The sequence below is a fragment of the Hippichthys cyanospilos genome, chromosome 20 (assembly GCF_059441005.1).
Source record: "Hippichthys cyanospilos isolate Australia breed blue-spotted pipefish chromosome 20, RoL_Hcya_1.0, whole genome shotgun sequence".
Classification (NCBI taxonomy): Eukaryota; Metazoa; Chordata; class Actinopteri; order Syngnathiformes; family Syngnathidae; genus Hippichthys; species Hippichthys cyanospilos.
Genome location: NC_142388.1, coordinates 3805872 through 3820947, shown reverse-complemented (window position 1 = coordinate 3820947; position 15076 = coordinate 3805872). Strand labels below are relative to the sequence as shown.

General features: G+C 44.2%; 1 protein-coding gene across 2 annotated transcripts; it reads right to left on the bottom strand.

The window, feature by feature from the left end:
• Positions 1–958: 958 nt before the first annotated feature.
• LOC148406990 (sine oculis-binding protein homolog A-like) lies at positions 959–13975 on the bottom strand. 2 transcript variants are annotated; one of them, XM_088402671.1, is made up of 7 exons: positions 13689–13975; positions 10316–10445; positions 9957–10151; positions 8704–8855; positions 7564–7659; positions 5574–7492; positions 959–3534 (listed from the first exon to the last, which is right to left on the bottom strand). In XM_088402671.1, exons 1-6 carry the CDS (start codon positions 13779–13781, stop codon positions 5579–5581), a joined length of 2580 nt encoding a protein of 859 aa, XP_088258797.1. In that variant the 5' UTR covers positions 13782–13975; the 3' UTR covers positions 959–3534; positions 5574–5578. The 2 variants fall into 2 exon arrangements, with proteins under 2 accessions (XP_088258797.1, XP_088258798.1); XM_088402672.1 differs by having other exon boundaries at positions 5574–7471.
• Between the last annotated feature and the right edge of the window lie 1101 nt (positions 13976–15076).

Here is a 15076-nt window from a genome sequence, read left to right as displayed (position 1 = left end):
ACTACCAAAATAAAAGCACAGTCTTTTATTCTTTGGCTAAAATTAGCTAATGCAAATTAGGCTAAAAGTCATTGCCGTTAAAAACTGGGGGTGAGGGGAATTGTGTTTTTTTCTGGTTTTCTTTTGGGTGTGTGAGTCTTATAAGTGTGTTTTTAGATCATAGACGGTTCAAATAGTGGATATGTAAACGACAATAACGCTTCTTTTCAGTGAACATTTTTTACATGATAATTTAGATTTTTTTGTATGTGTAATGCTAGAGTAATTTGCAATTTCTCACGCACTTAAAATGACTTTTTCAATAACACTTCTATGGATTGTGGGTGTTTACTCCTTGATTTGCAAGTGGAGCAGGAGAAAAAAGTAAGCTATCTCAAAAACAAAACAAAATAATAAAAAAAAAACTCACTAATTCGCCAAATAAAACTGTCCCTATATCCTGCCAAAAAGTTTATCGAACAATCAAGTAAGTGATGTCTAAAATCTCAAATGACGGATGCAGCATTTCATCACCAAACTGTATAACAAATAACGCTTGCCGATTGAGAAGCTTTTACTTTGAAAGTTTCGGTTTTCTTTTAACCCACTTGTAATTCAGTTTCTTCACTTTACACATATATTATTATGAGTAAGTGTTTTGCGCGGACTTCGGCGCACTCGTGGTTTTCATCCATCCTGCCCATCGATGTTGTTCCCTCATTTCAGGATACACCCCCCTCCCATCCACCCCCGACCCCCACCAGACCGGAATTCCTGCTCCCTTATCTCATCAATCTGTTTCAAAGCCTCGACTCACTGACTTTGAGTATTTGAGGAATGCTGATGCGCAGCCTCACAAACATGCTGCTGCAGCTAAAAATAGACTTTTAGAAACTCAAATTCTGGCTGTCATAGGCCCGAATTAGTTAATTATGTCAACAAATGCTCAAGATTCAGGTACGCAGTGAAAAAAAAGTAGTTGCTCTTAGAATAACGTTTATTTAACTGTACAAAGAGTTCAAATACAAACAACCTGTGTTATCTATTCTTTGGGATAAATGTGTGATCGCGACAGTTTTTAGGCACTGAAGTACTTTTTCATTCAAATTTCAGTAAGCACACAAAAAAAGCATAAGGGCATTAACAACAACCAATAATTAAAATGTGCAACAAAATCAGTAATGGCAGCCATTTATTAGTTTTTTTTTAATCCTATAGTGTGAGATCATAATGTTTTTTTGTTTTTTTCTCATAGTTTTTCATTTTTCATAGTGACTCACAGAAGTTGTTGTCCAAGTCTCCTGGCCAGCCAAGGATGACTTCCAGTAATAACGGCATGACCATGGTGGTGAGAGTGGCGGCTGGAATTTGGGGGTGGGGGGAAATGTGACGTGGGTCGCCACAGCTGGACGCGCACGTTTATGCTTGGACGAGCACACATAAGTGGATGTCGTTCTGGAATGATGGCACAGGTGCAGGGAGTCACATTTGGATATCAAACTGTTGAGTTGGCTACTTCACCCATCAAACAGGACTACACGCTCATCTTTGATAGTGCTTTATATGATGGACAACGAAAATATTGGCATAGCAGAAAACGTATTTGGCAAGTGATGTCAGTCTGGTGGCAATGTCAACGGTCTTGGTGCTTTCGCAACACAAACAGGCAGGCGGAATATTTCAAAGCATGCACTGCTCTCTAGTGGGGAGGCTGCATACAGTTTATCATTTTGGATAGATTTTTAGCAAGTGTTCTTTACAAACCACCGCAATGGATTTGTGAGAATCAGGATCATCAGTGTACATTTTCAGCTTCATTTTGTGATAAAGTGTATAAAGACAAAATTATAAACCCCTGCCACTGCCCTCCTAATATAATTACACTAAACCCTTGTGCGGTATTTTGATTATGTTTGGGTCATTTTCTTCCTGGTAGTATCATAACCAAGTGGTCGAGCCATTTTGAACTTTGACCTGTTGTCACCTTGTGTTTCAAAGGATATGACAAAATACTGCACAAAGGTTAACTGCATAAACAGTCAGAAATAATGTCTTAACAACTCAGAAATGAGTGACTTTTAGTTGAAAAACTGACAAATAAAAGTACTTTTTCGCAAACCTCAACCTCAAGGTATTGCAACATAAAGCTAAAAAAACAAGTTGGACATACAGTAGTCTCTTGCTGGATAAAATGTCATGATGCATTCCCAAAACAGGGAACTATAATACTGATCGCTGCAAAGTACAGCATTTGACGGTTTAATATAACACCACACTTGGTAACAATTTACAAGCCTGTTATTTTTTGGAATCATCTGATACGAGCCTTTTTTTAAGGCAGACTATATAACTCACTTATACAGTACAGTTTGTCCCATCAGGGCATTCTTTGTGAGTAGAAAACATAAAAAAATCAACACACGTTTGATTGATTAATTCTTTGAATTCGATTGTTGATTAATTCCATCTTGAGGCAACTGAGGCAATTGCGTTACTTGGCTGCAACCAGTAGAGGCGCTGTTGATTCAGTCTCAAGTAATTGGCTGTCATGACAACAGCTGAGGAAAGTTGGGCAACATTCTTCTCCATAAAAGACATTTCCCCGCTCCATTAAAAACGTCATTAATTTGTCTTCGGAACAGATCAGATGAAAGGCAATACCCCAGGGTCTTTAAATAAAATTTATGGACCGACACCATCAGGACCACGAGAGTGATCGCGTGTCATCCCAGCTACTGTATATCAGTAGGCAATCCCTTTTGTAATCTATATTTTTCTGTACATTACAATCCATGAATCGAAATCAGACACCTTGTCACATTGCTCAATCATCAGTTTTCAACCTCCAAATTCCTCTGTGATGATAAAAAAAAAAATCTCACCCACCTTGAAAGGCAGAATAGCTTAGTGCTCAAATATTAGTGTATTTAGATTGGGCAGGGAGACGGAGGAGAGAAGGTTATCCTATATTTCTAGCTGTCGGTCAAAAAATAAAACCCCATCAAGCAGGTAACCCAAAACCTGGATCGGGGCGTCCGTGTGGTATATGCGGAGAGGAACAATGTGGCTCTTTGTGCAAGCTGGGCAGAGAAAACAAGCTGTTTCCCCTGGAAAGAGATCATGTTCAGGCTCCATCTGAGAAGACCACACAAGACTGATCAGTGCCCTGTCTGCTGTGTGGAGTAAGAAAAAGGGGGAGGAGAGGGGGAGGAAGATGAGTGCACAAACATCAACACACTTTCGGGGATCGTCTGGCAAGATGTGAAAAGTGGTCCATCTCAAACAGTCCTTCGACACAACAGAACACGCTAGCCTGTGACACTTTCTTTTTGGTCCGCAATATGTGAAAGCGTTGTGTCCTCCCCCGGATCCACGTAGACTTCACGTAGCCATCTGGGCTTCCCGCTTTGGCACCCTGCTGGTCCGCAGGCCGGGCAACACTGGTGGGCTGTGGCGAGCAGGCGGGAAGGTGTTAGCACTGGCGCCGTCCACACGAGGGCGGGGTACTGAATCTGGCACTGCCATACTGTGTGGAACAGGGGTCCCGTTCATCCGCTTGGGAAGGAAAAAAACAGAAGGTAGAGATGAGGATACGTCGTAAGAGATCCTTTAAACTTATTACATTTATTTATCCACCCGTGTCATATAAACACTTGGAGTCTACCCGACACCGCCGATAACTTACACAATCAAACCGAGAACATCTGGCTTCTCTCGCTCACACACGTGCATATTAAATGCCAACAGGCACGCACTCATGTGAAGGCGCTGTTCTATACTCCCTCTGTCTCTTCGCGTTTTAGTTTCAAAAGCTCAGCGAATACTCAAGCGGCGGGTTCGGATTACACAAGCCTATAAAATATCCCAAATAAACGCAAGGAAATTCAGACTGAAAAAGCAACCGTTTCCTGAGACCCAATCCCCCGGTCGGCTGCCATTTCTGTCAGAGCGAGAGATATTTTAAAAGACATTCGGCCGTAAAGACAATGAGGGAGGACGGTAATGCCCCTCTCAAAGCGCGGCGGTGGCGAGCTAAAGCCATTCACATAGGGCAGGGGCCGGCTCTCGTTACACACAACGCCGGGCCATAAATCCGTCCGCACGACACAAGCAGCATGCTGTGATTTCATATGTATCGGTTACTAGGGGAACACTTGAAACCACAACAAATGACAACACTCACTTTTAGTGAAAGGGAATCTTGCGATACCCGTGCCAAAGACATTATTTCAAAAGACGGCGCTTTGCGCATTGTCCGTCGATAGCACTTGGAAATACTTTTTCTAAAGTTGACTGCTGACCTTTTGAGGGACAACGCAGCGGAAAAGCAGAGCAGTTGAAATTAAAACCCATGTCTGAAATATCAGCGGATTAATCTCGGGACATACAGTCAAACGGTAACACGATCTCATTATGGCACGGTACCAGTGGGTGCGGACGGACGGGTGGCGTTACAGCCATTTGGACTACCAACTCAGCGCGAGAAATAAAAAGGGCCCTTTGATAGGTCCAAAGTAAGGAGGCTGTTCTGCTATACTTAACATCTGGTTGGCAACGGCCAGCAGTTGCGAGCGCAGACAGGGAAGAGGATGATAGGAGAGCGCTTGAGTCAGCCAAGCTAGGGTGTCACTATGACGTGCATAATTGAATCACTCTGCTTTTGTCCATATGTTTTCAAAAGACGCCCCAGAGCTGTAGTCTTACATCGTAGTACCTTGTAAGTCTCTCTGACGGTCGTCGTCGTCCGCGCGGACTTTAGAACGCGTTTGTCGTGTCTCGTTTCGACTTCACGCTTGCTTGATCTACTTTTGCACACCAGTCATCTATTCTTGTCTGGTACAAAAGCCTACAAACAATTTGTGCGCCGCAAACCGCCCAGGATGAAAGTATATGTTAATACACACAACAACATAGTGCAGCCAAATGGATCTTGGCAGGCAACCAAAGCATTGTGACTGTCAGGTTGTCGAAAGTGATCGCCTTTCAAAGTGACTCTCACTACCCGTGCCCTTCACCTCCTTCCCCTCTTGTAACCTTAGAACCCAGAAGAGTGCCAGGTAACCAGGATTCTTTCTGTTTGGCGCCATGCTGTTTAGTGACCATGTGCATGTGAAACCTGTGATTCAGTTTCTCCTATGGGAATCTGTGCACAGACTTTCCGGTCTTTGGTCAAATGATATTCGGTATAATTGGTGGTTTTTAATTCATAACATGGCATGTCACTTAGGAAAGGGTTGCTAAATATTACAATGCTCTGGGATTTCGAAAACCAAAAGTGAATATACAGTAGTTAGTCCACTTTCCTTGTCATTCCCCCACTAGATCTTTTATTTTCCAAGTCTCTGGGTGTTTGGCATGCACCAAATTGAGGACATTAACCCGTAGGCGTCGATGGTCGTACAGGCCGCTAACACTATCCTCCATTTGCAAGCATTTAGAAATGAACGCACGGTGCCGTTCTGAACCTTGGCCTAGTATGACATTCAATAGTTATTTTTGGTCTCATAGTGTTCAAGATCAAAGGCCCAAATTTGGTCAAATTTTAACACCCGCGTGTTAAGTGTTCTCTCAAGCATGGAATTGCCATTTCTCACCTCTTTTATTTGTTTTGATCGCGAATTCGTAGGCATCTCCTCTTGAGAGCTGGCTCCATGTCTCCAGCACTGGGGATATTAGCAGGGCTCCTTAAGCTACCCTTGTCCCTGAGTTTGGGCAAGAGTAGTGGGGTGGTGGTCCCACCCGTCTTTGGTGCGGTAGGTAGGGCATAGGCGTGGTCCTCATCAGGCAAGTGTGGGTCTTCCTCTGCATCCCTCACTGCCGCTAAAGGCTCTTCGGTCTGATTGACCGGGCCCTCAACTCGTACAGAGCAGACAACGGAGCACTTGTTTTCTTTGATAGATTCCAGCTCAGTTAATGCAGGATCTGGAGGTGCTGGTGCTCTCTGTGGTAAAGGTGAACTTGGACTTGGTATGGCTAGCGTTGAGGAAATCCCATTAGGAGCATGGGTCTGAGATTTCAGGACAGAAGTTATGGTATCATATGGGTGGTTGTTCACTGAAGGGTTTGGTGGAGTGTGCGAAGGTGAGATGTGGCTATCCTGATGTTGGAATACAGTGTCATGCGAAGACGGCTGTGATGGTGGGGGTGGGGCTGATACGGTACCCTGTACAGACCCTGATTCCTCTAGCCCCGAGAGGTCCACTACCGTCTTGACATTGGGTTCCATTTTAACTTGGGTTCTTTGTAGAACCCGTTGTATAACTTGCCGTTCTGAGTGCTGCTGTTGTTTATAGTCCGTCACTCCTTCCGAGCTTCGTGTTGAGGAGGGTGACGTGTTGTACTGTGCTCTGGGGGACAGCGACCCACTGTGGCATGTTGACGATGGCGATGAGAATGGCCTCTCTGATTTAACCCAACCTATGTCCTTGGAATTGGGATCACTGGGTGAAGGGAGACCGTGAGGCAAGTTTCCACCAAATCTGTGGTTTAGTAATTGGCTGTTCCCTTCAGAGTTCCCGGGAGATGGAAACCTGGCAGGTATGGATCTACATCTGTCTGTTCCCTCCGGCACAGGCTGTATAACACCAGCGTGATTTGGGGTCTCTAAATTTGTTTTGGGAGGGACTGGAATCGGTATTGGAATGGGTATTGGGACAGGTAGAGGAACAATAATGGGGTACGGTACTAGAACGGTGGGCTGGGGTAGGAGAGGACTGAAGGAAGGAATGCCAAAGTTCATCAAGGGAGGCATTGGCACAGGGCCTCTGGGTAACATTAGCGGAGGAGAGTGCAAGCCAGGGTAGTAGGGCCGAGGGAGAGGATGCATCAAACCTGGGGGGTTGATGGAGGAGGAAGTGGGAGCCTGCATGTGTGGAGAGTGAGGAGGTCTGTGGATAGGACTGGAAGTAGGACCTGGGGGTCTTGGATGGTGGGAATTAGCAAGGGGGCTTCTGAGGCCTTGGGCATGAAGAGGAGGTCTAATAAAGGGCATTTGCATTTGAGGAATCCGTGGGTGTTCTAGTGGATGGCGAGGAAGAGGAGGCGGAATAAGTGTTGGGTGAGGTGACACCTCTACAGCAGGTGGAGGTGGAGGAGGTTGGATGGGCCTGTCCAGAGTTCTCTGCCCAGGGACAGGAAGCTTAGAAGATGATGTTGACTCTGATGGGGATGTGGAGGATGATTCTGATGATCCCAGCATTGGTGTAGGGCCCTTGGGAGATATGTTTCTTTGATGGGCTTCCCCTGAGCTGCTACTGTTGTTCCAAGACTCTGGCGTGAGAAGCTTTTGTCCGACAGTGTTGTGGTCTGGTCTTCCCTCTTGGCTAGCTCTAGCGGGGCTGGAGCATGTAAGAGCCGCTCGAGCTTCTCTGTAGAACACATCCATTTTATACTGATTCAGGCACTTGGTGCTGCAGAACTGGAGTCGCTCTTCACCAGTTCCAAAATCCAAGTATTCTTTGGTGTGGCGGACATGCTTACACCAATCACACACCTGCAACACGGGAGAGAGAGACTGTGGAGGGTCACAAAGGTGATCCATCATCTAATTACCCGTGTGGAACTGTTTATTAAGTATCATCTTACTCTAACGTTGCTGTTTATCTTCATCACCAGCCTGGGTGAGTCCTCTGTATGGGGGTGTTGGGGGGATCTCTCCCCATGAAGGTCCTCATCTCTGGCCTAATGGGAAGAAGCCACGGGATGAAATATCCACATTGAATCAATGTCGAGAAGTAAAAAAAAAAACTTAAACACATGTGATGGATTAACTTGAAACCGTAGTGATGTATTTCTTTGAAAAAATAGTGTAGTGAAATCGATATTTTACCAGCAAATCAAATTTTAAAAAGTCTGGCAAAGTATTGAAATGATTTGCCTTGCCATGAATGGCATCAAACCCTCAGCAAAAGGAAATTACTATGTGGTGAAATAGATACGCATATACAACCAAGTAGAGAGGTAATGCCACTGATGCATTGTCATATTAATGCAGCCAATATTAATATGGGAATTTGTCTTGATTTGTGTAAGATGAGCTTTTTTCGGATTCGAGTGCTTCCCTGGCCCACCGAGTCGTGTTGAGTTACGACACATGAGGCAGCTGAAGGTAAGGTATGCATTGAAAGTGGACACCTCGCCTCAGGCCTTCTAGCCTTCTTCTCAGACAAGCAGCAACAAGTCAACCGCACTGCTTCCCTTCCCGCCTCTGAAAACGTAGAGGGCTTGTTGCACGCAGTCTGCTAAGACACTTGTTTTGTCCTGATACTCTTGTGAATGAACCCATCACACTATAGACAACAGCAGCGATGAAAGGCGATATCGCCGCACGTCAACCCGTACCGCTAGATGGTATATCCATGTCTTAATGGAAGGTGACAAATCATGCCGTGTGCATCCGAGCGGTACCTCATAGTGGTTGTTGTGGTCGTTCCCCAACACTGAAGCCGCTCTAATGGCTGACCCCCACCTCCATTAACGAGAAACTGATACTAAGCATTCCGGATAAACTTTGACCTCCATCACCATATTTTTTCCACCAAATATTCCTAGGAAGTGGGTTCTACCAAATATCTTTTGAAACATTCTATTTTTGCTCAGTTGAAATTGAATGAGTTCTAGCAACAACTTGTTTAGGGGGATATTTACGATGAGGGTTAATTTTAAGCATCTAAGGTTGGATGCATATGTATTAGTGACATATTTTGCAATCTAGTTATGGCTCACCTTATTGCGCTTGAAATATGCTCGTCTGCAGGCAGCAAAACACTTCTCACTGCAGAAGCTCTTGAGCTCTGAGCCCATGCATAGAGAGTAGCGCTTAACACCTTCCTTCTGGCACCAAACGCACACTATCTTCACATTCTGCACGTCATCAACTGGAAGAGGAAGAAAAAATGGCGGTCAAACCAGTTGGAAATTTGTAAACTTACCAGAAGTTTTTTTAATTGAAGCAGTTCTGTAATAAAAGTATATATAAATATGAATATGAAAAAAAAATGCATAATACATTCTATTGTAGGCTTGGGCCGATACTTGGCTTGACGGTTTAGGGTGGTATTAAAAAGTCAAGGTTTTCATAAGCGCTAATATCTCTTTAACTGGTAATGACTGCTTTTCTTTTGTGCTTAATCTAACAAATGGGGCGTTTATATGGAGCAGAATATGATTGGCCACTTGCAGAGTCGACTCATCAAGCCGCCTTTTTGGAGGTAATTATCTGGCAATCGCTTGTAGGATTAGGGGGAGGTCTTTGGGTTAACCCCTTAAGCAGCATCCTAGAGGACATGACACACACGTGTCTGAAAATAACTTAAAATTCTGAAGAATTTTCATGATCTCGCCTTCTTCTGGGAGATGATTAGACAAAGCTTTACCAATTGAAATCAAGTTATGGCCTTTGGCATGGCCTCCGTGCCCTTTTTGGATTTTAGAAAGTAACTTAAAAAAAACTAAAATAAGTTTTGATGAAAAACACACATTTATGCTCATAATAGTAAAAAAACAGGTGATAACATTTGAAGTAGTTTTGAAAATATATAATCATTATTTAAGAGGGTTTTTTACAAAGTCTAGTGTGCCTCACAGTGGACATTCATGGAAGCGCAGCGCAGTTCGGTGATACGGTATCACTAGTGCTTGCAGAGTTGACAATAAGCCGCCTGAAAATAGATGGTAATTTTTTTTAAAGTAAAGTTTTTCAGGTAAAGTTTTTTTTTTTTTTTTTTAACCTTCTCGGCATGCATGGAATATTTTTGCTCGAGGTTATCATAGCTTCAGAATCTGATATCGGCCCATGCCTAATCCGACCTGAAATCCTCCACTTATTTATGATTCTGATTACCAAGTAAAATTAGATAAACTGTGGTATTAATGGTTAAACGGAATAGACCTCAGCACACCTGCGATCCTCCTGGATAGGAGATAAGCAAGATGCATGGATGGTGATTTTTTAATGCTATGCGCTAATAGCTCGCTACCTGCTGATGGCTTTATAAGCGGTACGATCACGGGTGCGCTCTTGTGCTCCTTGGGCACGCTTGTGGAGATACTTGTCGATGAGGAGGAAGAGGATGACGAGGGAACGCTGAACGACTCCCGCTCGACGCTCTTCATCGCGAGCACGGAGTGACCGACTTTGCCGTCCACGGTTTTGGGTTTTGGCAAAGAGTTTTCTGAAAGACATACCGAAAATATTTTTACGGTCAAGGAAAAGTGTCCGCTTTCAAAGTGATGAAAGATGGATCTCGAAAGACAGATGAGGAGACGCTATGTCAGTAGAAACTGCAAAACCTGTTGGCAAAGCCTTCTCTCAATTACGTTAGGCAACCGCCCTCACCTTTCAACACGGATACGTGCTGGCGCCTCTCCCTGTAGTTCCTGATCTCATTGGCCTCAGCGTCTCGGAGATCTACTTTGTCATAGCCGTACCATCCGAGGAGCTCGTTCATGGTGCTTTCTGCAAAAGTCTGCGTGGGACAAACAGGACAAAGACGTGGCAAATTAGCATTGTTTTTACGTAAGTAAGAGCCCCGAATAGGATATTACGCCGTGGTTGCGGTGGAACTTTTTATCCTACGCTAAACATAATCAGACCTTACTACCCTGAATGAATGGGAGGGATTCTTTCTCAGCACCAGCCCTGTTAGAGAACGGAATCCGAGCACAGTGGACTTCAGTATAACACTTTTTCCATGATGTATTCATGTTGTTTACCCTTGCTAAATCTGAGACGGAAAAGTTTAAAACCCGACACCAGTGTGAGATCTATGAATCACGCTTTGTTTATCTCATCTAATTAGAAAAAAAGCAGGAGAAAAGAAAACTGTTCCCTGCAGATGTGTGGTCCCCCCTCTCTTTTTTTTTTTTTTTTTTTATTATGACCAGATGAAAAAAAAATCAAAACACAAAGGTCTCTCTTTATCCACCCACCTCTCTCCGTGGTTTTGGAGGAACCGGATTGGAGGGGAAATCTGATCCAGAATGGGCAGAAATCAGAGCGGGACATCCAACACCACAGCGAAGTCCCACGCTTCTCGGAAATGCCCCGCTTCTCTTCCTTCTCCCAGCCCCCCCCCCACTGCCCCTTCACATCCATCCGTCCCATGTTCGCCATCCTCCCCTCCGCCGCCGACACCTTCAAGCGCTGACACCCGACCCGGCTCGGCCTCTCGGGTTTCACCCTTTTCCAGCGCAGCCAGTCTGCTGCGGCTGCGTTGAAGCGGCGTAGTACCGACTACACATTCTTTCCCTTCCCTCCGCTTTCCTCACTCCGACCTCTGCTCTGCACCGGGGCCCTCGGAGAAATTGATCTCTCCCTTGACTTGCTCACTTTCTGCTGTGTATGTGTGCGAGTGAGCGCAGCGGTATCATATCCAGCTAAATATGCCTAACGATGATTAAAGTCAAGTATCCGGTGTCTGGTGCTGCGCTTTGGGCCCGACGTGGAGGGAGTACGTTCGAATGTGCTGTTGAAACAGATGTATTACAGAGACAACACCGGGCCGGACCTCGGCCGAGCGGGGAATCAGTTCTTCTGCCTTCTAGTGTGTGACCTGATTTCCATTTTACCCCCGCTTGTTCATGATTTCTACACCTCTACTCAATTGGCACATTCTTATAGCGTTAACTCATTATATTCGTTTCAGCCTAGCCTTTAGAAATCGGGGTATAGTCGGAGTCGATCTTTATGTCCCTCTTACATTATCAGCATAAAAGTTTGACTTTGACTCCTGTTCAATAGAAACACACTGTACCCCCACACCAGGAAAAACAAACAGTGACCCTTTAGTCCTGTGACTCGCCTGTGGGGTTCATCAGTGTCGATTGCACCCGAGGGATAACAGTTGACCCTCACAAGTATTTATGCTGTATAATTGGATTCTAATGTTGCTGTCAACCCTTTCAATAAGCCAAATGTTTTGAGGTAATTCTTGGGGATTGTGCGATGGAGAGTCCTCTCTTTTTCTGCTATAGTAATAACATTCTGGGTCAATTTGACCTTGGGAAATGTGTAAGTATCTAAAAGTTTCTGAAACTTTTTTTTTTTGTCGCAAATCTTGCCACCTCACAGATCTTGTGATCCTTTTTTAATGAATTAAAAAGATTAAAAAGTTGTAAAAACTTTACAAATGCATACCAATTCTAATTCAAACGGATAGCCCAAGTCTTGGTTTGAAAAACTTTGTTAAATATTTGCAAATATTGTGTAGTATATTGTCCTGTTCGTCCTTATTTTGATCTTGACCTCAAAGGTGTGTTACATCAAAGGGGAAGTATTGAAAGAAGACACCGGGGAGCTGAAATTTCACCCAGAAGTTCAAAATGGCATGACGACTGACTGTGCCATCTTTTGGATAAAATATAGAGTTAATGCCGAGTGTCAAGAGGGTAGGGGAATGGGTCCCATTTTTATAGTCTTTAGTATGACCTGGCCGGGGACTCAACCTTCGACCTCCCGATCTCACGGCAGACGCTCACGCATCACTCCACTAAACTAGTATTTATTGAACCCCAAGAGGTTTTATTTTTAAAAACCGGAAATTGAGCTAAACTGAGCCCATTTCTGAGAGTGCTGGGAGAGTTTCTCAATTATGAGGTAACCATAACTTTTGCCAAAGGTAACCGGGGTTAGTTACCAAGGTGCAACAGCTGATTATGAAGGTTCTAATTCCAGTGGCGGAACACTGTAGCCCTGAAGATGAAATGATGTACTGTAGTGTCAACGTGTATACAACTCTGACATTCATTCAACAGTTTTGTCCGTCCGCCCTTCCCACACGGTTGTTTGTGTTTCTTTTTGGCAGTTCAGACAAACATCTGCTTTGTGAGAGTGACAGGCCGTATCCTAAACCGCAGCCGGGGTTGCGTCCAAAGCCAACAAACCGGGGCCGACCCTGGGAGCCAACCGGGGCAAGCTTTACATCAAGCGAGGATAACGTTTCGCATGTTTTGATTAAAATTAGGGGAACTCGTAACACTACACCTCCCTTGGATATCAAAACTCCACAGTCCAAACCACTTACAGAAAAAAAGAGCACATTTCCTCCCCGCGCTAAATGCCAGAATCATCTCGTCCTTCATGAAAAAAACTTAAGATTTCCCAGCGCGGGCTTGAAGGAGCCTTGGATATCCCTTACCAACACTCTCAAATAACCAATGTCCAAACCCAAACAAAGCACAAAATCCGTGGATAAGTTTCCATGCGGTAATCTATCCATAATGATGGGATAGAATCGGACTGTGATTTGACTCGTCGTTAGAAGAACGACAACATCTGAGGGGCCGAACGTCCCCGATGTTCAAGAAAGTCACGTATTTACCCAGCCCGGGGCTGATGAGTGTTATTTGGGGATATTAAAGTCCGAACCTCACCACCCGCCCCCGCCCTTCAACTCCAGCGGGGGCAGGGAAGTAGTGACGCACATCTGGATCTCCAGGGGACATAACTGTGTGCATGTCGGGGCCACAGCTGGTCTGACACCGAGTCAGAAAAAGAAAAACCTCTTTTTTTTATCGGCTAACATGCAATCTAATTAAAATTTCCTGTCAGATCGGGATTAAATGCCTATGATTTAAGCATTTTTTGTAGAGGAATATCTTGTTCGTTTATGGTCTGTCAGATGAAATAAATAAGTGCATTGATTTGTGAGAAACTTAAATTGAAAGACAAAGTTGAAAAAGTTTTTATACTTTGTGAAGCAACATCTCACCTTCATCTCCTGGTTGATCTCCCTCTTTACGGGATGCGCGGGTTTCCTGCTGCGTTTACTTTCTGGCGGTCTCCCTTTCTCCATCTCTGGCATAGTCCCGCTCTGTTGTAGATCCGGTTCGGATCGAAGTTGGATGTGTCAAGCGGTCAGAAAAGTTTGTTGCATCAGTGAAACTGGCCAGAGTGAAAGCTGTCATTCGCGGTGACAGCGGCTGTCATTTCCGATCGTGGGAGCTCCTGTTCTGGGGCTCCACGCAAATCGAGTTCGCAGGACTTGCGTGCGCGCTCCGTGCTGGAGGCTCCACTGGCTGAGCAGCGCAGCTCGCGGAATTTTACTACGGTCAAGCTAGTGTCGAGAAGTAAAAAAGCACTTCCGGTTGGCTCAGAAAATAAAGTTTCACTGTAACATTATTTGCTTTGTGGCAGCTCATTTCGGCATTTTATTGGTCCCAATTCTGTGCTGCATTGTCCAGGTGCAAATACACACTTTTACCACACTAGTAAGTCATTTCAACGCATCAGTAGAACTATTTCTTCAAAGTGCAGGGAAACTAGGCTATTTCCCATTTGGCTGCTTCTAGTGCTATAGAAGTAAAGCACCAGAACGTACATAATAATAATAATAATAATGCATCCCTTTTACACCTATATTTTATAGCACTTTAGGATGTGTCTAGTAGAACTAGTGAGTCAACTAGTGACTTACTTAGTCCTGAAATGTCTAATGAGAACAATTCAATGCACTACTAAGATATAGATGAAGTTCTCTGCTTTCCAAAGCAAAGGAATTTTAATTTGAAAAATTAGTTTGAAAAAACACAGTTGTTCCAAGTGTTTATAACTTAAAAAATAGCATGGGATATAACGTTTTTTTATGATGGGACAGCATGGAGTGTGAGTGGTTTGCATGCCTGCCTCACAGTTGTGCGTTTTGCTTTCAAAGCTACATAAAAAAAAAAAACATACTGTATTCTAAGTCTGTGGAATGTCCGACTCCAAAATGATCGCAATATTTTCACGGTTACCTTTGAAATAGTTTACAATGTTAAAGTGTTCAGAATTGCCGCTAGTACATTATATATTTGTTTTGCTTTTATTTTGAAAGCTAAATGTCCGGCTCCTTGTCTAACAACACTTTTTGACGCTCCCAGGATGGAAGAGGGAGGGCTTCTGATTTGATGTAACCCAACACTTAGCCCCCGCCTCCCCTGACTCCCAAATCTCACCAGATACATTTCATAAGGAATGCAAAGACTGTGTTTTATCTGAGGACACAGTACAAACACTGTCTCTTGTCCTAAAATAAGGAAGGAGATGAGAAGGCCGCTACGGGTTAGATGATACCAGGGGGGGCTTTTTTCCTCTTGGCATCCTTTTGATCAGAGCATG

Bases quoted from the DNA above. Each gene is read 5' to 3' on its own strand.
- LOC148406990 (XM_088402671.1), bottom strand. From the start codon at position 13,781: ATGCCAGAGATGGAGAAAGGGAGACCGCCAGAAAGTAAACGCAGCAGG. The intron at 10,446-13,688 runs GTGAGATGTTGC...TGTCCCACGCAG, and splicing joins AGATCAACCAGGAGATGAAG to ACTTTTGCAGAAAGCACCAT. The intron at 8,856-9,956 runs GTAGCGAGCTAT...TTCCTCTTCCAG, and splicing joins GCTTATAAAGCCATCAGCAG to TTGATGACGTGCAGAATGTG.